The sequence below is a fragment of the Balaenoptera musculus genome, chromosome 17, assembly GCF_009873245.2.
Source record: "Balaenoptera musculus isolate JJ_BM4_2016_0621 chromosome 17, mBalMus1.pri.v3, whole genome shotgun sequence".
In the NCBI taxonomy this organism is placed as follows: domain Eukaryota; kingdom Metazoa; phylum Chordata; class Mammalia; order Artiodactyla; family Balaenopteridae; genus Balaenoptera; species Balaenoptera musculus.
In genome coordinates, this window is record NC_045801.1 from 29,620,966 (window position 1) to 29,644,204 (window position 23,239).

Here is a 23,239-nt window from a genome sequence, read left to right on the forward strand (position 1 = left end):
GCACATGAGGCAGTTTGTCCCATTTTTGGTGATACTCAGTTTGATCCCTTGGTTAATGTGGAGTCTGCCAAATCTCTTCATCCTAAAGGGAACTTCTCCCTTTGGAATTAGTAAGTAATCTCTTGGGTGATATTTTTTCCCAATAAGCTTTCACCTAATGGTGGTAGGATGGTGATGATTTCTGTCTGAATTAAATTATTGTATTAATGATGGCAGAATGGTGCATCTAATTATGTGGCCACAGTCATTCAAATGCAGATTGTAGGATATTCTACAAGACAGCTGGCCTGGACTCTAAAAATCTCAATGTCAAGAAAGACAAAAAATAATGGGGGAGGTGTTCTGAATTAAAAGGACTAAAGAAACAAACCAAATGCAATGCACAGTCCTTGATTGGTGTCTGGATAGATGGAAAGACATTTTTGGGATGGCTGATGAAGTATGAACATAAACACCATAAAATATTATTTTACCCATGATAAATTTTCTGACATCTGACAATGGTATTGTGATTATGTAAGAAAATGTCCTTATTCTCAGGAGGTGCATGCAGAAGAATTTCATGTGAAGTATTGTGGTGTCTGCAACTTACTTATACGTAGTTTACCAAATATGAGTGTGCTATTTCTATATCTTTCTATCTGTAGATCTGTGTGTATATAGACAGAGACATAGATATAGATGTTGATATATAGATAGGGAGAGAAAGCAAGGAAAATTGTGATTTTTTAAAAATAATGAGGTTAATTTTGACAGGACTTGTTCTTATTGACATAAACACCGTGATAGGTGTTTATAATAATTATTTTAAGCTATAAGTGCTTACAACCCTGGTGTCCTAAAGCCTCTTCTAAAATTTGGAGTTTTTGAAATTCAGTTTTTCCAACTTATTGAAAATCAGACATCGATTCATTTCCCTTCTTTAAAGCCCTCCATTATTTTTTTTTTCAGGAATCAATTTCTCAATATTTAAAAAATAAGGATATATTCATTAGGGTCTTCTTGCTTATCTTGTAGTCAATATTTTTTCCTTAAGCTGTGATTTTTTTTCCCTTTTCACTTTGAAGGTCTTTATTTTTAATAAATACAAAATGAAAGCAGAAAATAAGTTTTTCTACCTCTTTCATCTAGTATTACGTTATATCTTAATAATTGGACTGAACAATTTCATCTTGTTAATTTTGCTCTAAAAAAAAAGTTCCCCATAAACCTTAGGAAAATTTAGCCTTCCTCACATTTCTTTGTGACTAACCTATTTTTCTCCTGAATGTATCCTTTTGTACATGTTGCTTAAAATGTTTGAATTCATCAGAGGACTTCCTATGAAACCTTATTGAATTCTAATAGAATATCATTCATTTCTTTTCCCATTGGGATTATGTAAGTAGATTCTTATTTTGAAAATATCCTCTTAATTCCTCTTCTAACTTAGAAATGTTGGCTGCAAAGCCAAACCTGTATCCTTCCAAACTTAAAAAAAAATCCATTGTTGAAGTCTTGGATTTTACTTCTAGGGTCGCAGTTTCTGTATATTCTACTCTTTTAAACCCCATGGTAACATCATAGTTTCCATATTCTCAGCAAATTCTTTCTTGTATCCAAGTTAAGTATTGAGTGGCTCCTTTTGCTATTGTCTGAAAGATAGATTGTCAATAAGACAGGCCAAGATTTATCAGACATACAAGGACAAAGAGTTCAGCATCCCCCAGTCCTGTGCAGACACCTGTGCCCGTACTAGTTCTCTCCTTGGGATATCCCCCTCCAACTGGCAAGCTCCTGCTCCAACTGGCAACTCATCTTACCACCTATTTCTTAGCTCTTCCAGGATAAATTTGATCTCCTCCTTCTCTACCCCTAAGCACTTGGTAGCATGCACATAAAATGCAACTTAAAATCCACAGCACCTTAAGGGCTCTCAGTGAACAAATCTAGGATAAGTTGAGCACAGATTACAGTAACAGATGATAGTACACTGAATAAAATCTGTGATTCCCTACTGATATAAACAAACAAGCAGAGAAATAAATGAAGGAGAAGGGAAAGCTCTTCCTAACACTAGAACACCCCCTAATAAATGGAGAAGTATGATGGAGTTATAAAATCACCTTTGATAACCATCAGAAGAATAGTTGATTTAGGCAAGGATCACCAGTGGATGCCAAAACCAGTGTGTGGAAGTTTGAAGAACAGGATATGTATATAGTTTCACTATATCGCCTAAAAAAAAAAATACTTCTTATAGAGGGAAAAATAGTGACTTTATAGTATAGAAACCTGACCGACACCACCTTAGTCAAGGGATCAAAGTTAATATCACCAGTAATGCAACCAAATTCATCAAGTGCCTCTTGACCTGCACGAGAAAAGAACATAACATCAGTTCATACATAATCCCCAAAATGTGAGATCAGTCAGCCAAATAGATATTCTGTAAATAACTGATCTTCCAAAATGTCAAGCTCATGAAAGTGGAACTGTTGCAGATTAAAGGAGACTGAAGAAATAGTTCAACCTAATGCAATGCATAATCTTGGATGGGATTCTAGTCTAGGAAAATAGTAGATATAAGGGACATTATTGGGATAATTGAATATGGACTGGGGGTTAGAAAATAGCATTGGATCATATCAATACGGCTGATATTATAAGACAATGTCCTTGTTTTTGGAAATACATACTGAACACAAATTTAGAGGTAAAAGAGTGTAATGTCTACAACTTATACTCAAATGGTTCAGAAAAATAGTATATGCATACATTTATATACACATGCATAAGTGTAGGTATGTATATACACATCTATGTCTGTAAACGTGCATACATACAGTTTTGCCACTTTTTTGAGAGTGACCAAACACTATTTACAGTTTCCCAGTAGTGCATATGGAGTTTGCTTTTGGCTTCTGAGGCTTGGAGGGAGTGAAGGAGAATTATGGTTAGTGAGCAGGGGCAAACTGCTCTCAAACTCTTTGTGTCAGGCTGTCAGTCCAGCCTCTTCACTTTAGCGCATCTTTAAAGTCTAGTTTTGCTCATTTGGATGGCGTACCGAGCCTTTCTAATTACATAGGTATGCTTGCTGTGTTACTTCAAAGGCCCCTTGGCCAGGACACAATTTGTCTTCAAAGACAGTGAGGAGAGTGGCCCATTTGCAGGAAATTGCATGGTTTGGGGGTGATGTTTTTTCTTTGAACTTGTCAATTGGAGTAAAGAGTGCTGGCTTTTTGCTGTATGCCCAAACAGTTAAAGACTTTCCATTTATAATTTTGAAGATTTCTCTTTAACCTCTGCCAGAAGAAACCTGTAACTCAGTTTCCCCCATTATCCTTTTTGCTGTATCAGCAGTTTGACTCTGAAGTGTTTTTGTGGATGACATCCTAATTTTGTTGGTTTATGAGACTTAATATAGTCCTAGTTATGTTAGGAAAGAATTAGTATAGTACTCTTAGTGGCTAATCACCAAAAGGAACTTTGATTATTTTGCTGTAGCTAAAAACAGAGCACAGGGGCAGTGAGCAAATTACAAGGGTACAGCCTAATTTGAAAGAAAGTTCTCACAGTTTTAATCATGGTACAATGCATTTTTTCCCTAGGTGCTGTACATATATCTCTTAATGAGGAAATTAAAAGCATGGCTTTTGAAATCAGAGGTCAGAACTGGATTTAAATTTGTCACTAGCAAACTGTATGAGTTTGGAAGGGTTTCTTAAACTCTCTGATCTGTTTATTCCCTTTTGATAAACAGAAATTATGAGTAATAAACATTACTTAGAATGTTTCCCCAAGTTCATTTTCTTTTCTTTCCCCACCCCCATTTTGACTTTTCTCTTTTTCATTTCTTCTTGTTCTGAATAGATATAACTTCTTAGAACAAGAATGGTTAAGCGGCTAGATTTCAAACTGTGTCTAAGGTATTGATTGCTATGAAGTTAGCAAACTGACAAAGCCATGTTAAAATGAACTGTTGATAAATATTAAATACAGACAATTGATTTAAAAATTACTGAGAACTAAATCCTTTGTAGGTCTGAAGATTTAGTAGTGAATCATTCTGATTTTTATTAGCATAAGTAATATTTTACCCACAGCAACCTACACTGAGTATAATAAAGCTTTCACCTTTTTTTGCATTATAGTGTATTCCGGAATAATTGTTACATAATAATGTTTGTCAACCCGAAGGGTTTGTTAGTGTGTTTTTCATTAAGGCAACTTAAAAAATTTTTTTTATTATCTTTGTTTGAAGAGACCTTTCTCTAGAACAGTGTAGCTAATAGTGTTCATTCTCAATTTTAAAACACAGTGGTATAATCCATGGGAGTTTCCACATCTAAAACACATGGAGTCTTTAATCTGGTTAGTTATGGCACTGGTGGTTCTTGAGGGCTGTGTTTATGACACCAAATAAGCCATCCAGTTGGCTTTCCATTTATTGTTTTAAAATTAAAATCATGAAATAAGCAGGAGTTAGTTTATATTCTATTAATCTTTGAATAGACAGGAAGGGGAGTTTTTCCTATAGGCAGTTGGGTAGGTCAGACGCTATGGGCACTTAAGTTACAGTACTTAGGAAGTATGCAAAACTATTTTGAAGTAGTGTTAGTATAAGAAGTATTTAAGTACTTTATGGAATAAAAATCTGGCTCTGTTTATGAGCAGTTTGCTGTTTTCTATTTAAATAATTGGATTATCTCCTTGTGTAAACATGGGACCATGTGAAAGTGGTGGTTTCACAATCTTCATAAATGTATCTATTTAGATCTGCTCATGTTGGAGTTACCATTAGCACCAACATTCTGTCAACATTTCCACAGGGTCTTTTAAGTATGTTGTGAAAGTCCAAGCCAACCCTTGGCATGAGTAATCTATACTACACAGCAGTTTCTAGCCACAGTTTAGAGGATCCCATACGTTATAACTTTACGCTTACTTTTCCTCTGGCATTAGAACAGTTTTATGGAGTAAATTTTTTTCTCTGTCACGGATTCAAGCAGGTGGCTTATTTTATACAACATAAAATATGAGTCTTCCCTTGCTTCAAAACATCATATATCTTTGGGAAAATGAGCAATCTCAAACCATCTTATATTTTTCTCTGACTTCATCAGCTAATTAATGTTACTGGTGTTAGCAGTTGTAGAAGCTGAAGAGCTTATGATTCTGGTATTTTGCTCATGTTAATAGTTTAGTTTGGGGATGCGGGTGTTCTGACCCTTAATTGTATATATTCCCCTGTTACCTGTCAGAGTTAACATCTAGCATGGGAATATGCATTAAGATTTTTGTGTCAGAGTTTGTAGCGGGGGTGTGGGGGGAAGAGGAGTAATTCTTACAGGGCTTGGCTTCGACAGTGAGTGTTAATTATAGAAATACTGCACCATTTGGGGAATTGTATATGCTAACTTGAGGGCTCATGATTTTAATTTTTTGTTAGAGTCTATACATAGCTACTTTTATCTTTTATTGTGTCTTTTTACTTGACACTGGGCGTTAATGACTGTTTTTGGAAACCTGTTTCTGGGTCCCATTTAATTCACTCAGATTCTTGTGTTCTACTTCATGTTTAGTTGATCATTACATAGAACTGGCACATCAAAGTGCTCATTTCATCTTTCCTTGAGCTTCTCTCTGTGGTGCTGAACCCTGAGGATCAAGACCTGATGGATTCTGATTAAAAAAAAAAAAACCACTTAAGTACCTTGCATTGAATGTAAGATGTGCATCCAGAAGCTCTTTTGGGAAATCTCTGGCTCCTATCGCCAGATGTGCGACCTGCATCTGCTTCAGCTGCTTACGTTTTGGGTGAAATATGTTGAAGGGATACTGCTTTGTCTCAAGGTAAAATGTGTTGAACCAAAGTAATTTTTTCCTCTGATGATTGCAGTGACTGCTTTGGTACATTCTTTTAGTTTCCTCCAGTTCTGGCAGACTCTCTTGAATATTAATGATGATGTGTTAAATTAGAAGGGGAATGTGTTCTATCATGTTCTGGATAGGTCCGTTGTGCCCTCAAACATACTTATGTAAGATTTCATCCACATTTATTTTGCAACCATATCTTAGCTCATCCTCTTTCCTTGACCTGCCCTTATTGAGTATTCTGGGCTTCCCTGAGACATCTTAGTTAATTTATACTTGAAGCATGCATGACACATGCCTCATCCAGGCTTTCTGCTTCCTTGTGATGTGTAAAAAAAAAAAAAGAAATATCCCGTCCAGTTAACCACACTACAGCCATGGTTAATCGTGGTTGTAACTGTACTTCTGAGGTGCCAATCTATAAGGATTATGACTCATGTAGTGCTGGCACTGGCGAGTAATCAGGACCTTACAATTGTGGTCCTTTTCCTCATTTTTTTTGAAGATGTTAGCACTTCATGTGTTAAAATAAACCTGTAATTCTACTTAACTTTCTCCCTCCATATTTTAAAATCTAGTAGCTTTGAGTTTTTATACAGTGAGAAAGACACTTTGGTAGGAGCAGCAAAATCATCTGATTAAATTCCTTTAATCCTGATGTCATTAAGAATATTCATCTCTAGAGATGATTTCAATATTTTGGGAGGCTTATAAATCTTTAGAAATACTATTTTCCTAAGGAATACTTCTGAAGATAAGGATATATCCAGTCTTTCATTCCTAATTAACATGTTTTAGGTGGATAAACAATGGTATTAATTATCAACTAATAACATTTTCAGGCAGCCAATTAATATGGGTTTCTCAAAGCTAGTACGTCTTTGAGAAGTTAAAAGTTTTGTAAACCTTTTTCCTAAAAATATTGGTATCTATTGAAGGACTCATGATAAAAGATAGAGATTCTGAGAAAATATGGTTTAATTCGACAGGTTATAAAATTTTGGAATTTTTGGCACTTTTGCCCTTTATTCTCAAAAGTTTTTCTAGACTAAATTCCTGTTATTTTACCTCCTCTAAAACTTTAATGGACATTTAGAAATTTATCTCTGTCAGAGCTTTATTAACATTGTTAATTTTAACATCTATTTTCTAAGGCATAATGATTATAATGGTGAACATCCAGAGTGTTAAAATTTGTTGTCTTTGCATCAAAGATCAGATTACATATTTTATTTTCTATAAATACTTACAATTTAATGTAAAACTAAGGAAAGTATCCTAAGATAGGCATTTCTCATTTTGGTCAAATCTTGAGTGGCTTCTTAATTCACGACCTTGATTGCTTAGTTGAGTTTGAGCTTGGGAGTACACATGATTACACGGTTTTTTATCCCAGTGTTGCCAAGCTGTAGTGGAAGGATCTATGCCCGACTTGATTTATATAGGATCTGACATGCAAGTTCCCTGTCATTGGTGCCAGGGATAGGGTTTTTGTTTCTAAATATATATCTTGAATTTGGGATTGGGCAGAGATAAATATATTAGCAATTTTATGATAGGATTGATCAATGAAGTTAATAGTAGTTTTTCATTTTTTAAAAAGCTGTTGAACTTGTAACATTATTTAACCTGCAAATATGGAGTGAGGCTAAGATGCCAACAGCCCATTGTTCAGTCCCATTATTTTCAGGATTAGAAATCTGTACTCTTTGTCAGGAATGGATGCCTTCACCTAGCAGGAATTTAGATTTCTTCTTGTTTGGCAGGGCCTACTCCAGAAACAGGGGAACACTTTTAAAAAGTATTAGGAGTATATTAGAAACAGATGGGCACTCAACACCTACATAAAATGTTCTGTGGGATAAAATGTGAATAACTGGGTTTGACTTAACAAAGGATCAAACTTAAAATATCAGGATTCATGAAAAACCAAACTTACTTTGCAATTTAAGAGGAATACAAATCAGATAATTAGAATCAAGAGTAAAGAGTTTTACTTATACTGTTTTTTTCTCCTTATATACTTAGTGATATAAGTAATTGTTACCTGGTTTCTGCCTCATGATTTTTGTTTTCTATATCCATATATTCCTTTCCCTGTCAGGGAGATGTGTGTGGATTTGTGTTTACACCACTGTCTAGCACCTTTTTGAAGATTTTTAATGTTTTATGTGATGTATTTCATCTTTAGAATTTTGGGTGGATCTAGATTTAGAAAAGTGTTTTGGTTGGAGTGACGAGGCTCTGGATCTCAGCAGGCTTTAGGGCTGGAAAAGTTGAAGCTTACGGGGAGAGCAAATAAACATGGTCATCAAAGCTGGGAATTAAGATTTGTTTATTCACCTGCACACTTGGGGCACAAAGCTTCAAATTGCCAAAATTACATGTGTTCTTGTCCTTCAGTATTGAGGAGCACGGTTGAAGAAGATTGGGGGAAGGGAAGAGAGAGCACTTAGGTTGGGTGTGGCTCACATCACTTTTGTTTTAAGAGAATTCCTCCTGTGTAGGGTTATAAAGATATCTAAGATATGGACTCAGGTAAGTATTCCCTATTTCATTTTCATTGTCAGTTAAGGTTCAAGTAAATAAAGCAATGCTTTATTGATTTTAAGAATACCTTTTAAAAAATGTAGAGTACAATTTGTTGACTCTGAAATCTTTGTGGTCAGGATGAAAGTTGGCTTCTGATACGTAAAACAAAACAAAAAGCCTTTAATTTATGATGATTCTCTTAGCTCTGTAATTCTCTTTTCTCCATACTTCTTACTACAGAGTGTGATTTATAGTGATAAAGAGCTCTTGGTTTAACTTTTGAACTGAAAGTAAGTATAGCTTCAGTTTTACTTTGTGATGACTGTGGTACAGAGAACCTTCTCCTTAAACTGTTTTGCTATGTATGTAAATCTTCTAAATTCTCCTTTTACTTATGAAGCTAAGTTTGGGATTTGGATAACCTTGATATTACCTTTTCATATTTGTAGTTAAGTTGCAGAGCAAAAGGCAGCCAGTGAACTATTCTTAGACGTGCTGCAGAGGACCCTGCAGGGTGGGGCTGCCTTTGATGCAGCTCCAGCCAGCAGCTCCTGCCCTTGCCTTAGTCTCCTGGTTGCTCCTACATAAGGACTTTTTCTTTCACAAGAGAGTCATAAATTGCTTCCCCCAATATCATGCCACAGGGTCTTTGTGCTTAAGGTGGGTTATGTTCTTAGGCAGCCCTGAAAATTAAAATGAGTTGGGTTCTCCCCAGTCACCACTTCCTCTGCCAAAGCCATTTCATCCATCATACAGCTGCTGAGTCTTCCTAGTTCTGTTCCTTTCATCCCGTGTTCTGCACCCTACCCACCCCACTCTCAGCTTTTACCTCTTCTTTACACAAAAGTTGGTCTGTGTCCTAGTTTTTGAAACTTACATACTCACTCCTTACAACCTGCTCAGGACACTAATAACAAAATGTCAGAATAAAACCTCTTCAGAAGGCAGCTAGGGAAATTGTACATAGTCTATAACCTTATTTCCAGTTGGCTATGTGAAAATGCTTTATAAGTCATAATTATTTCATGAGAGTAAGGGATAACAGAAATCCTATGATGAAAATAAAAGCAGAAAAGCTGAGCCAACAATAGAATGTAGAGAGAGGTATGTGGGGAGTTGGGGCACTATAACTGTCTAAGTGAGAAGTAATAAGGGCCTGACTTATGAGAAGATTAGTGGAAATTACAAGAGGGAGGGTTGGAATTAAGTCTTTAGAAGGAGACATTATCATTAATCTAGAAGAGGAAGAAAACTTTCAGTAATGACCCAGCTACAGGAGTTGGGAGGACAAGAGACTGAGAATGAGGTCTTGAACTGAGGATCTGAAAACCAGTTGTGGTCTTCATAAAAGCAGTGTTGGGGATAATTACATGGGTGGGGATAGTAGGTTGAGGCTGCAGATAAAACTGACACTTCCGAGAAATATGAGTGATATTGGTCTGATTCATTGATATGAGAAGATGCTCACAACTTGATTGAAATTGAGCGAGTTATCATACTTCATGTAAAGTCTGATCACAGTTATGAAAAATACCAATTACATATTATAAATATTGTATATGCGTACATATTATAAATATTGTATATGCGTACATATTATAAATATTGTATATGCGTACATATTATAAATATTGTATATGCGTACACATATAAAGGGGTATCTGGAAAGTTTGCCAAAATTTTATTAGGAATTTTATCTGAGGAGGTGATTTTTCATCTGAATTGATTCTTTTTTGCTCCACAATTGCAGGCTTAAGAAAATAAGGTGGTAATAAGAAATTAGTGGGAAGCATAGATAGGTTTGCAAGCAAGAGAAAGTCTCTAACATAGATTCACTATGTAAATAAAAGAAGTTTTGAACAGTTGATAGAACAAAGTCCTGGAATAAGTGGGAAGAAGTAGATCTTAATGGCCAATTCAAAGGGTCATCTTGGCCATGATTTCTGGTCCTGAGTGTCTTGGTTCTTCTTTGGCCCCTTCTCTGAAAGGTTAGACTAAGCCCTTGTTTGGGGATCTCTCTGGAAGAGAGGCTGCAAGAACAAGTCAGGGAGAGCCCAGGAGAAGTGGGGAGAGCATGTTGTGGAACTGAAACCTATGTAGATCTGCTGCAAGTAGTTGTAAATATAGTGGATGTTAAATCATTATAAATAAAGACTGGTGTGGTATACAGTGTACTTTGTTGTATAGCTGCTAGTATGAATACTGTTGGCTTGGTATTAATTTTATATGCAATAAAGATTATATGTAGGGCAAATAGGATGTAGTCTCAAAGCAGAAAGTTTCAATAATTGATGAATTTTCTATTCCTTCTCTTATTTCTTTTGTGGGTTAACTCAATAAAATGAAGTTAGTGTGGCCTTAAGCTTATGACCTTACATGAACTTTTCATACTTTAGAAATTATACTGGGATTTCAGATTGTATCATTTCTGAATTTTATACCAGGGCTAGAAACAGAATTTGTTTTCTTTTAAATTACCATTTTTGTCACTAGCTGTAGTGAACTTCATAAAGTTCATATATTTCAGATACTGTTTTTTCTTACATGCTTCTTACCTTTTTAATATTTATATCTTGTTTTGTGCCACAGTTCTTTAAGCCTGTTTTCTAGTTAAGTCCCTCTCCCAGTCTACCATTCAACTTGTCCTTAGAATTTTTTTCAGTTTTAGAATTTTAACTTTTCTAATTTGCACATTTTATGATACTGCTTCTTCCCATGTGATTTCTAGTCATTTCATCTCTTCAAATACTCTAAAGATACTCATTTTAAAGTCATTTTCAGATGGTACTGTTATTTCTGATTCTTTAGGTATGAAATCTCTTACTCAGACTGACTCTTGCTCACTGAGGTTTGCTTGCACATGTGATTTGTTCATTTTGATGTTAAGATGGTTTTCCATGAATGTCCCAGGTCTCAGGATTGTAGAAAATTTCTGTAGGGTTGTTTCATACTTTTTTCTTTGTGGATTTTGCTGGGTCTGGGCAAGTTTTTTATGTTAACCTCTTGACTTAGGGACCCCATACTACATTGATGATTTAAACTTGGATACCACACTTGGATGTCTCGTAGGTTTGGGGTAGCTTTTTCTTACGGGTTATATTTTTCTCTCCTGTGCTCACGTCCTCTATGCCCCAATCCAGGGTTGGAAACCTCTTCTCTGGCCAGCTGGAAGTGGGGGCTTCTAGTGCTTGTTCCATGGACACACAAGCCTTTATGACTCCAGTCTCCATAGAGACAAGCATCAGCTCTTTACATGCTTATTTCTTTTCTTTTTTATATTGACGTATAGTTGATTTATGATAGTGTGTTAGTTTCAAGTTTATAGCAACGTGATTCTACATGCATATTTCTTGGTCTGGACTCAGGACCCTGCCCTGAGGTCTGCCTCTGTCTGCTCTAGCATCTCCATGAGCCATTCAGTTTGAGCTTCCAGCCTCAACTCTGTCTCTGGGTTTCCTCTTTGTTTCTAAGTTTGGTTGTGTATTAACCATTTTTTTTTGGAGGGTGGCAGAGGTTATTTTGTTTAGCATTTCTATGTGATTAAAGTAAAAGGACAAGAGACACTTGTCTTTTCAGCATGTTGCATTGACCAGAAGTCTGATCATATTCATATTTAAATGTATTTTGTCTTTTTTCTTTTACAGCTAGTTATGTATCAAATCCCATTTGCAAGGGATGCTTGTCTTGTTCAAAGGACAATGGGTGCAGCCGATGTCAACAGAAGTTATTCTTCTTTCTTCGAAGAGAAGGCATGCGCCAGTATGGAGAGTGCCTGCATTCCTGCCCATCCGGGTACTATGGACACCGAGCCCCAGATATGAACAGATGTGCAAGTGAGCAGTCAACTTTTGTCCACCCTATTTATTGTTTATGCAACTTAGGGGGAGTTAAGTAGTTGAAATTTTGATTAAGAAAGAGTACAATTTTAATATGCTACAGAAATAGTTTAAGCTTAAACTTAAAAAAAATAAGTGGGGTGGTATAAGAACACTTTTACTTTATCTCTTGTATAGAAGTATATTGTATACACACACTTTTTCTTTTTTAAGATTACCTGAGTATTTTTTCATAGAATGTATCTCAACACAAGCATGGTAGGCAGATCTTGTAAGGCATACTCACTCAGCACTTATCAAAAATAAAGGGATTTAAATACCTTTATATTGGGAACATCCTCTTGAGTTTACCACAGTGTCTGTAGCTTCTTTTTCTCTTATACTTGAGTTTGTAATACTTGAATTAGTCTAATCTGTAATTTAATACATGAATTCAAAGCACCACTGCTGATAAAAGGTGTAACTAAAATATTTAGTTTACTTCAAAGTATTCTAAGTTTAGCAACCACAAAAAGGTTATTAGGGAATGGCATTCTATACATAGGAATGCAAGTACAATTTTTTACCTTTTAGTCCAAAAAGTCACTTCTCATTATATAATTATTCTTAACTTCTGGGTAAATGGTAAAAATTGGAGTTTAAAAAAATGAGTAAGATACCAAAGGAATATCCCCCTTTTTAAGGAGCTCAAATTTTAGTGGATAGAAGGAGAAAAAAGGGGAACATGGAATGAAATGACAGGTGGGTAAGATGTTTAATCATAATTCAGTACACTAAGTACTAGATCAGCAGGCAACTGGTGTGTTATGGGAGTGATTTAATTATCTCCAATTAACACACTGTGTGCATGACTATTAAATCAGCTGAGGTCTTTAGGTAAGAAGAGAGTTTGAATTTTATCATCCAAGGAAAATGTTATTTTGGAAGAAGGCAGAACTAGTAGAGGAAGGTTATATAGAATCTGGAAGAAGAAGCGACACGTTTGTAAAAATAATGTGTTTGGGAACAAGAAGTCTCCTTTGGGGGTGCTATTGGCATCTTGGCAAGGCAACTTGGCCCTGCATTGCGGACATTTAACATTCTTAGTCCCTGCTCGTTAAATCTTCTTCATTCCCCCAAATCACTGTGACAATAAAAATGTCCCTAAAAATTTCCAGGCACCTCCTAGGGGAGCAGTACCATCCCTGGAGAACCATTGAGTAGTAGGTGCTTAGTGTGAGGTGTGGTTGGAATTGAAGATGAAAGGGAGGCCTTGAGTGCAAATGATAAACGTCTTGAGTGCAATGTTAGAAGTCGGGATGTTATCTGAGGGTTCTGAGCAGACAGTGAATTAAAGCAATTGCTTTATTTAAGATAATTCTTGCAGAAGTGCAGGAAATGAATTGGAGAAGGCTACTGTAACAATTGCAGATGAGAAACTGTGTTCTGATGAAAGGTTTTTGTGTTGTAATGAATTCCAGAGACTTTTAAATAGAATCAATGAGACTTAGTAAGTAACTAATTTCACAGAATAAAGAGAGAATCAAATTTGATACTAAGGTTTCTAGCTAAGGTGACTAGGTGAATAGTTTCGCCATTAGCAAGATAGAAACATATGGATTTAGAGGAGATTTGTATGGACTTCCTTTTTTTTTTTTTTTTTTAACATCTTTATTGAAGTATAATTGCTTTACAATGGTGTGTTAGTTTCTGCTTTATAACAAAGTGAATCAGTTATACATATACATATATCCCCATATCTCCTCCCTCTTGCATCTGCCTCCCTCCTGCCCTCCCCATCCCACCCCTCTAGGTGGTCACAAAGCACCGAGCTGATCTCCCTGTGCTATGCGGCTGCTTCCCACTAGCTATCTATTTTACATTTGGTAGTGTATATATGTCCGTGACACTCTCTCACCCTGTCACATCTCACCCCTCCCCCTCCCCCTATCCTCAAGTCCGTTCTTTAGTAGGTCTGTGTCTTTATTCCCATCTTGCCACTAGGTTCTTCATGGCCTTTTTTTTTTTTTTTTTCCTTAGATTCCATACATATGTGTTAGCATACTGTATTTGTTTTTCTCTTTCTGACTTCACTCTGTATGACAGACTCTAACTTCATCCACCTCATTACAAATACCTCCATTTCATGTCTTTTTATGGCTGAGTAATATTCCATTGTATATATGTGCCACATCTTCTTTATCCATTCATCCGATGATGGACACTTAGGTTGCTTCCATGTCCTGGCTATTGTAAATAGAGCTGCAATGAACATTTTGGTACATGACTCTTTTTGAATTATGGTTTTCTCAGGGTATATGCCCAGTAGTGGGATTGCTGGGTCGTATGGTAGTTCTATTTTTAGTTTTTTAAGGAACCTCCATACTGTTCTCCATAGTGGCTGTATCAATTTACACTCCCACCAACAGTGCAAGAGTGTTCCCTTTTCTCCACACCCTCTCCAGCATTTATTGTTTCTAGATTTTTTGATGATGGCCATTCTGACCGGTGTGAGATGTAAATTTTGGAGATTAATCCTTTGTCAGTTGCTTCATTTGCAAATATTTTCTCACATTCTGAGGGTTGTCTTTTGGTCTTGTTTATGGTTTCCTTTGCTGTGCAAAAGCTTTTAAGTTTGATTAGGTCCCGTTTGTTTATTTGTGTTTTTATTTCCATTTCTCTAGGAGCTGGGTCAAAAAGGATCTTGCTGCGATTTATGTCATAGAGTGTTCTGCCTATGTTTTCCTCTAAGAGTTTGACAGTGTCTGGCTTAACATTTAGGTCTTTAATCCATTTTGAGTTTATTTTTGTGTATGGTGTCAGGGAGTGTTCTAGTTTCATACTTTTACATGTACCTGTCCAATTTTCCCAGCACCACTTATTGAAGAGGCTGTCTTTTCTCCACTGTATATGCTTGCCTCCTTTATCAAAGATAAGGTGACCATATGTGTGTGGGTTTATCTCTGGGCTTTCTATCCTGTTCCATTGATCTATATTTCTGTTTTTGTGCCAGTACCAAACTGTCTTGATTACTGTAGCTTTGTAATATAGTCTGAAGTCAGGGAGCCTGATTCCTCCAGCTCCATTTTCGTTCTCAAGATTGCTTTGGCTATTCGGGGTCTTTTGTGTCTCCATACAAATTGTGAAATTTTTTGTTCTAGTTCTGTGAACAATGCCAGTGGTAGTTTGATAGGGATTGCATTGAATCTGTAGATTGCTTTGGGTAGTAGAGTCATTTTCACAATGTTGATTCTTCCAATCCAAGAACATGGTATATCTCTCCATCTATTTGTATCATCTTTAATTTCTTTCATCAGTGTCCTATAATTTTCTGCATACAGGTCTTTTGTCTCCTTAGGTAGGTTTATTCCTAGATATTTTATTCTTTTTGTTGCAACGGTAAACGGGAGTGTTTTCTTAATTTCACTTTCAGATTTTTCATATTAGTATATAGGAATGCAAGAGATTTCTGTGCATTAATTTTGTATCCTGCTACTTTACCAAATTCATTGATTAGCTCTAGTAGTTTTCTAGTGGGAGTTTTAGGATTCTCTATGTATAGTATCATGTCATCTGCAAACAGTGACAGCTTTACTTCTTCTTTTCTGATTTGGATTCCTTTTATTTCTTTTTCTTCTCTGATTGCTGTGGCTAACACTTCCAAAACTATGTTGAATAATAGTGGAGAGAGTGGGCAACCTTGTCTTGTTCCTGATCTTACTGGAAATGGTTTCAGTTTTTCACCATTGAGGACAATGTTGGCTGCGGGTTTGTCATATGGCCTTTATTATGTTGAGGAAAGTTCCCTCTATGCCTACTTTCTGGAGGGCTTTTATCATAAATGGGTGTTGTATTTTGTCGAAAGCTTTCTCTGCATCTATTGAGATGATCATATGGTTTTTCTCCTTCAGTTTGCTAATATGATGTATCACGTTGATTGATTTACGTATATTGAAGAATCCTTGCATTCCTGGAATAAACCCCACTTGATCATGGTGTATGATCCTTATAATGTGCTGTTGGATTCTGTTTGCTAGTATTTGTTGAGGATTTTTGCATCTATGTTCATCAGTGATATTGGTCTGTAATTTTCTTTTTTGTGTGATGCTTTTGTCTGGTTTTGGTATCAGGTTGATGGTGGCCTCGTAGAATGAGTTGGGGAGTGTTCCTCCCTCTGCAATATTTTGGAAGAGTTTGAGAAGGATAGGTGTTAACTCTTCTCTAAATGTTTGATAGAATTCGCCTGTGAAGCCATCTGGTCCTGGGCTTTTGTTTGTTGGAAGATTTTTAATCACAGTTTCAATTTCAGTGCTAGTGATTGGTCTGTTCATATTTTCTATTTCTTCCTGGTTCAGTCTCGGTTGGTTGTGCATTTCTAAGAATCTGTCCATTTCTTCCAAGTTGTCCATTTTATTGGCATAGAGTTGCTTGTAGTAATCTCTCATGATCATTTGTATTTCTGCAGTGTCAGTGGTTACTTCTCCTTTTTCATTCCTAATTCTATTGATTTGAGTCTTCTCCCTTTTTCTCTTGATGAGTCTGGCTAATGGTTTGTCAATTTTGTTTATCTTCTCGAAGAACCAGCTTTTAGTTTCATTGATTTTTGCTATTGTTTCCTTCATTTCTTTTTCATTTATTTCTGATCTGATCTTTATGATTTCTTTCCTTCTGCTAGCTTTGGGGTTTTTTTTGCTCTTCTTTCTCTAATTGCTTTAGGTGCAAGGTTAGGTTGTTTATTTGAGATGTTTCCTGTTTCTTGATGTAGGCTTGTATTGCTATAAACTTCCCTCTTAAAACTGCTTTTGCTGCATCCCATAGGTTTTGGGTCATCGTGTCTCCATTGTCATTTGTTTCTAGGTATTTTTTGATTTCCCCTTTGATTTCTTCAATGATCACTTCGTTATTAAGTAGTGTATTGTGTAGCCTCCATGTGTTTGTATTTTTTACAGATCTTTTCCTGTAATTGATATCTAGTCTCATAGCGTTGTGGTCGGAAAAGATACTTGATATGATTTCAATTTTCTTAAATTTACCAAGGCTTGATTTGTGACCCAATATATGATCTATCCTGGAGAATGTTCCACGAGCACGTGAGAAAAATGTGTATTCTGTTGTTTTTGGGTGGAATGTCCTATAAATATCAATTAAGTCCATCTTGTTTAATGTATCATTTAAAGCTTGTGTTTCCTTATTTATTTTCATTTTGGATGATCTGTCCATTGGTGAAAGTGGGGTGTTAAAGTCCCCTACTATGATTGTGTTACTGTCGATTTCCCCTTTTATGGCTGTTAGTATTTGCCTTATGTATTGAGGTGCTCCTATGTTGGGTGCATAAATATTTACAATTGTTATATCTTTCTCTTGGATCGATCCCTTGATTATTATATAGTGTCCTTCTTTGTCTCTTGTAATAGTCTTTATTTTAAAGTCATTTTGTCTGATATGAGAATTGCTACTCCAGCTTTCTTTTGATTTCCATTTGCATGGAATATCTTTTTCCATCCCCTCACTTTCAGTCTGTATGTGTCTCTAGGTCTGAAGTGGGTCTCTTGTAGACAGCATATATATGGGTCTTGTTTTTGTATCCATTCAGCCAGTCTGTGTCTTTTGGCGGGAGCATTTAATCCATTTACATTTAAGGTAATTATTGATATGTATGTTCCTATTCCCATTTTCTTAAATGTTTTGGGTTTGTTGTTGTAGGTGTTTTCCTTCTCTTGTGTTTCTTGCCTAGAGAAGTTCCTTTAGCATTTGTTGTAAAGCTGGTTTAGTGGTGTTGAACTCTCTCAGCTTTTGCTTGTCGTAAAGGTTTTAATTTCTCCATCAAATCTGAATGAGATCCTTGCTGGGTAGAGTAACCTTGGTTGTAGGTTTTTCTCCTTCATCACTTTAAGTATATCCTGCCACTCCCTTCTGGCTTGCAGAGTTTCTGCTGAAAGGTCAGCTGTTAACCTTATGGGGATTCCTTTGTGTGTTATTTGTTGTTTTTCCCTTGCTGCTTTTAATATGTTTTCTTTATATTTAATTTTTGATAGTTTGATTAATATGTGTCTTGGCATGTTTCTCCTTGGATTTATCCTGTATGGGACTCTCTGTGCTTCCAGGACTTGATTAACTATTTCCTTTCCCATATTAGGGAATTTTTCAACTATAATCTCTTCAAATATTTTCTCAGTCCCTTTCTTTTTCTCTTCTTCTTCTGGGACCCCTATAATTCGAACGTTGGTGCGTTTAATGTTGTCCTAGAGGTCTCTGAGACTGTCCTCAGCTCTTTTCATTCTTTTTTCTTTATTCTGCTCTGCAGTAGTTATTTCCACCATTTTATCTTCCAGGTCACTTATCCGTTCTTCTGCCTCAGTTATTCTGCTATTGATCCCGTCTAGAGTATTTTTAATTTCATTTATTGTGTTTTTCATCGTTGCTTGGTTCCTCTTTAGTTCTTCTACATCCTTGTTAAATGTTTCTTGCATTTTGTCTATTCTATTTCCAAGATTTTGGATCATCTTTACTATCATTATTCTGAATTCTTTTTCAGGTAGACTGCCTATTTCCTCTTCATTTGTTAGGTCTGGTGTGTTTTGACCCTGCTCCTTCACCTGCTGTGTGGTTTTTTGTCTTCTCATTTTGCTTATCTTACTGTGTTTGGGGTCTCCTTTTCACAGGCTGCAGGTTCGTAGTTCCCGTTGTTTTTTGTATCTGTCCCCAGTGGCTAAGGTTGGTTCAGTGGGTTGTGTAGGCTTCCTGGTGGAGGGGACTAGTGCCTGTGTTCTGTTGGATGAGGTTGGATCTTGTCTTTCTGGTGGGCACGTCCACATCTGGTGGTGTGTTTTAGGGTGTCTGTGGCCTTATTATGATTTTAGGCAGCCTCTCTGCTAATGGATGGGGCTATGTTCCTGTCTTGCTAGTTGTTTGGCATAGGGTGTCCAGCACTGTAGCTTGCTGGTCGTTGAGTGAAGCTGGGTCTTGATGTTGAGATGGAGATCTCTGAGAGATTTTCACCGTTTGGTATTACGTGGAGCTGGGAGGTCTCTTGTGGACCAGTGTCCTGAAGTTGGCTCTCCCACCTCAGAGGCACAGCCCTGATGCCTGGCTGGAGCACCAAGAGCCTTTCATCCACACAGCTCAGAGTATAAGGGAGAAAAAAATAGAAAGAAAGAAAGAAAGAAAGAGGATAAAATAAAATAAAATAAAATAAAGCTATTATAATAAAAAATAAGAAAAAAATTAAGAGTAAATGTATTCAGAAAAAAATTTTTTTTAATTTTCAAAGATAGATTTATTAATTTTTTATAATAAATAAGAAAAAAATTATTAAGAAAAAAATGTATTAAGAAAAAAATTTTTTTAATTTTTTTTAAAATAAAAAATATGAAAATACTTATTAAAATTTTTTTTAATTTCTCAAAATAGAAAATAAGGAAAAAATTATTAAGAAAACATTTATTAGGAAAAAAAATTTTTTTTTAAGTAAAAAAAAAACAAAAACGGACGGACCTAACCCTAGGACTAATGGTGAAAGCAAAGCTATACAGACAAAATCTCACTGAGAAGCATACACATATCCACTCACAAAAAAAGGAAAAGAAAAATTAATATATCCTGCTCCCAAAGTCCACCTCTTGAATTTGGGATGATTCGTTGTCTATTCAGGTATTCAACAGATGCAGGCACATCAAGTTGTTTGTGGAGATTTAATCCGCTGCTTCTCAGGCTGCTGGGAGAGATTTCCCTTTCTCTTCTTTGTTCGTACAGCTCCCGGGGTTCAGCTTTGGATTTGGACCCGCCTCTGCATGTAGGTCGCCTGAGGGCGTCCGTTCCCCGCCCAGACAGAACGGGGTTAAAGGAGCAGCTGCTTCGGGGGCTCTGGCTCACTCAGGCCGCGAGGAGGGAGGGGTACGGAGGAGGCGGGGCGAGCCTGTGGCGGCAGAGGCCAGTGTGACGTTGCAGCAGCCCGAGGCGCGCCGTGTGTTCTCCCGGGGAAGTTGTCCCCGGACCACGGGAGCCCGGCAGCGGCGAGCTGCACCGGCTCCCGGGAGGGGCGGTGTGGAAAGTGACCTATGCTCGCACACAGGCTTATTGGTGGCGGCAGCAGCAGCCCTAGCGTCTCCTGCCCGTCTCTGGGGTCCGCGCTGATAACCGCGGCTCACGCCCGTCTCTGGAGTTCGTTTAGGCGGCACTCTGAATCCCCTCTCCTTGCGGGCCGCGAAACAAAGAGGCAAGAAAAAGTCTCTTGTCTCTTCGGCAGCTGCAGACTTTTTCCCGGACTCCCTCCCAGCTAGCTGTGGCGCACTAACCCCCTCAGGCTGTGCCACGCCGCCAGCCCCAGTCCTCTCCCTGAGATCCGACCGAAGCCTGAGCCTCAGCTCCCAGCCCCGCCCGCCCCGGCGGGTGAGCAGACAAGCCTCTGGGGCTGGTGAGTGCTGTTCGGCACCGATCCTCTGTGCGGGAATCTCTCTGCTTTGCCCTCCGCACCCTTGTGGCTGCGCTCTCCTCCGTGGCTCCGAAGCTTCCCCCCTCCGCCACCCGCAGTCTCCGCCCGCGAAGGGGCTTCCTAGTGTGTGGAAACCTTTCCTCCTTCACAGCTCCCTCTCACTGGCGCAGGTCCCGTCCCTATTCTTTTGTCTCTGTTATTTCTTTTTTCTTTTGCCCTACCCTAGTACGTGGGGATTTTCTTGCCTTTTGGGAGGTCTGACGTCTTCTGCCAGCGTTCAGTAGGTGTTCTGTAGGAGGTGTTCCACGTGTGGATGTATTTCTACTGTATCTGTGGGAAGGAAGGTGATCTCCGTGTCTTACTCTTCCGCCATCTTGTCCCGAAGCTCTGGACTTCCATTTTATGGAATTGTTTGGATTAATAAGTAGAGGGGTACAGCTCCCGTAGAGTATCAATAGATTGGCCATTTTTTTCAAATATGTACCTTATCCTTAAGGTGTATGATTTGGGCTAGCTAGTAACGTGTATCCTCATACCTTCATAGGAGGATGTGTCCATCTTGAAATGGATTCCTGTTCAGATTGCTTTAGACCACCTATAGGGGGGTGGATTTGAGCCCATGATTATTGTGTGTTTTTTATTCCAGACTATCAGTGCACAAGGAAGATAAGAGTGTAGATAGCTCCAGGCATTTATTCCAAGTTCTATGCCTAGCATTCTACACACTGTGTATGGACAATAGGGTGACCATATAATTTATTACTCTACCTGGGACATTGGGGATTGAAAGTGGCTGCTGTTAATAACTATGCAGGGACATTGGGTGTAAAGAACGGCTGTCCTGGGCAAACTGGAATGGGTAGTCATTCAGCAATACCTCAGTCTTATCAACAGGGACTTCCTTAGAGAGATACCCCAAGGCAGGGCTTAACACAAACATTTTGGTTAAGTTGATCCCTTTTCTCAGAAATGGAGAGGAGAGCAATGACTGTAAGTCAGCCTTGGAAAGAGAATCTACATGTGAAAATGGGTTTGCTATGGTTATACTTATTGTAAGTGAATGCAATCGATGTTGCAGTTTACTGACCTAGAAATCATTACTTATCTGGTACAAGCGGGAAGTGCTTATTAACAAGGCTCCTGTGAAGCAAAGTGAAAGTGGAAAATTATTTCTTAATTCTCAGTATATGACTTCAGATGATTATGGTTCGTTCTTAGTAATATTGGCTCTTTTTCATAGATGCTTGGCATATATTGCATTGTTATTTGTATTCCATACAGAGGATGAGACAGATTTAAATTGGAAAAGCTGTCACAAACTTAGAATTTGAAATCATATTGACTTTTTGTTTTAGAAGATTAATGCTAGACAGTAGAGAAGATTATACTTCAAGCAACAGTAGTTTTAAAAAATCCTCTAAGTGAAACTTGCTCATCTATTTCCTAATCACTAAAGTAAGATTTCATTGTAAAGAAAAACCTTTCTTCCAAAGGAAGACTTGCTCTATAAAATGTTGGCTGAGGTTGGCTTCTTGGTCCATACAGTGTGGATCTTATAAAATTCAAACATGCTTATTAAAAACCAATTCAATAATCATTTGCAGCGTAGTGTGGAAAAAAACATACTACAACACTGAGTTGCCATTGTCTCTGATACTGTTAGGTGAGATTTCTCTCATATTTTCTTTCTCATTCATTGATAAATGCATTTACATGAAAAAGCTTAATTTTAAAAATTGTTATACATATTCCTTGCAGAAAGCTTGGAAATTACATAGACCTTTAAAAAAATAAAAAGCAACAACAAAAATAAATACTACTCAGAGATAACAAAAGTCAACACTTTGGCTTCTATTTTTTTTAATAATCACACCTGTGTATATATACAATAATATTTATTGCTCAGATTAACATTTAAATTTAGCTAGGAATTATAATTTTCTCTAGATAATTTTAAATTTTTTATTGGGGTATAGTTGATTTACAGTGTTGTGTTACTTTCAGGTGTACAGCAAAGTGATTCAGTTATACATACATATCTATTTTTTCAGATTCTTTTCCCTCATAGGTTATTACAAAATATTGAGTATAGCTCCCTGTGCTATACAGTAGGTCCTTATTGGTTATCCACTTTATATATTAGCATGTATATGTTCATCCCAAACTCATAATTTATTCCTTCCCACCCTTTTCCCTTTGGTAACCATAAGTTTGTTTTCTAGGTCTGTGGGTCTATTTCTGTTTCGTATATAATTTCATTTGTATCATTTTTTTTTTTTTTACATTCCACATATAAGCGATATCATATGATATTTGTCTTTCTCTGTCTGGCTTACTTCACTCAGTATGACCATCTCTAGGTCTATCCATGCAAATGGCATTATTTTGTTCTTTTTTATGGCTGAGTAATACTCTGGCTTCTATTCTTGACATTTTGTTTCTGTGCATATTTATGTCTTTCTTTCGTTACAAATGAGTCATCATTCTGTTTTGTAACTTGCTTTAATTTAATGAATTATGAACATTTTTCCATGTGATTATGACTGCATGTTTTCTACTGAATGGATATACCATAATAATCTAGCTAATTATCTGTTGAAAATTT

At 37.0% G+C, this 23,239-nt stretch overlaps 1 protein-coding gene across 3 annotated transcripts in view; it reads left to right on the top strand.

Annotated features, from left to right (window-relative positions):
• The window catches only part of RSPO2 (R-spondin 2), a 166,594-nt gene that overhangs the window by 58,222 nt on the left and 85,133 nt on the right, over positions 1–23,239 (top strand). For 2 of the 3 annotated variants that reach the window (XM_036830624.1, XM_036830625.1), the window contains one exon: positions 12,033–12,221. The exons of the other annotated variant lie outside the window; for it this stretch is intronic. In XM_036830624.1, coding sequence (XP_036686519.1) covers positions 12,033–12,221 — 189 coding nt within the window. The remainder of the gene's footprint in view (positions 1–12,032; positions 12,222–23,239) is intronic. 3 annotated transcript variants of the gene reach the window in all.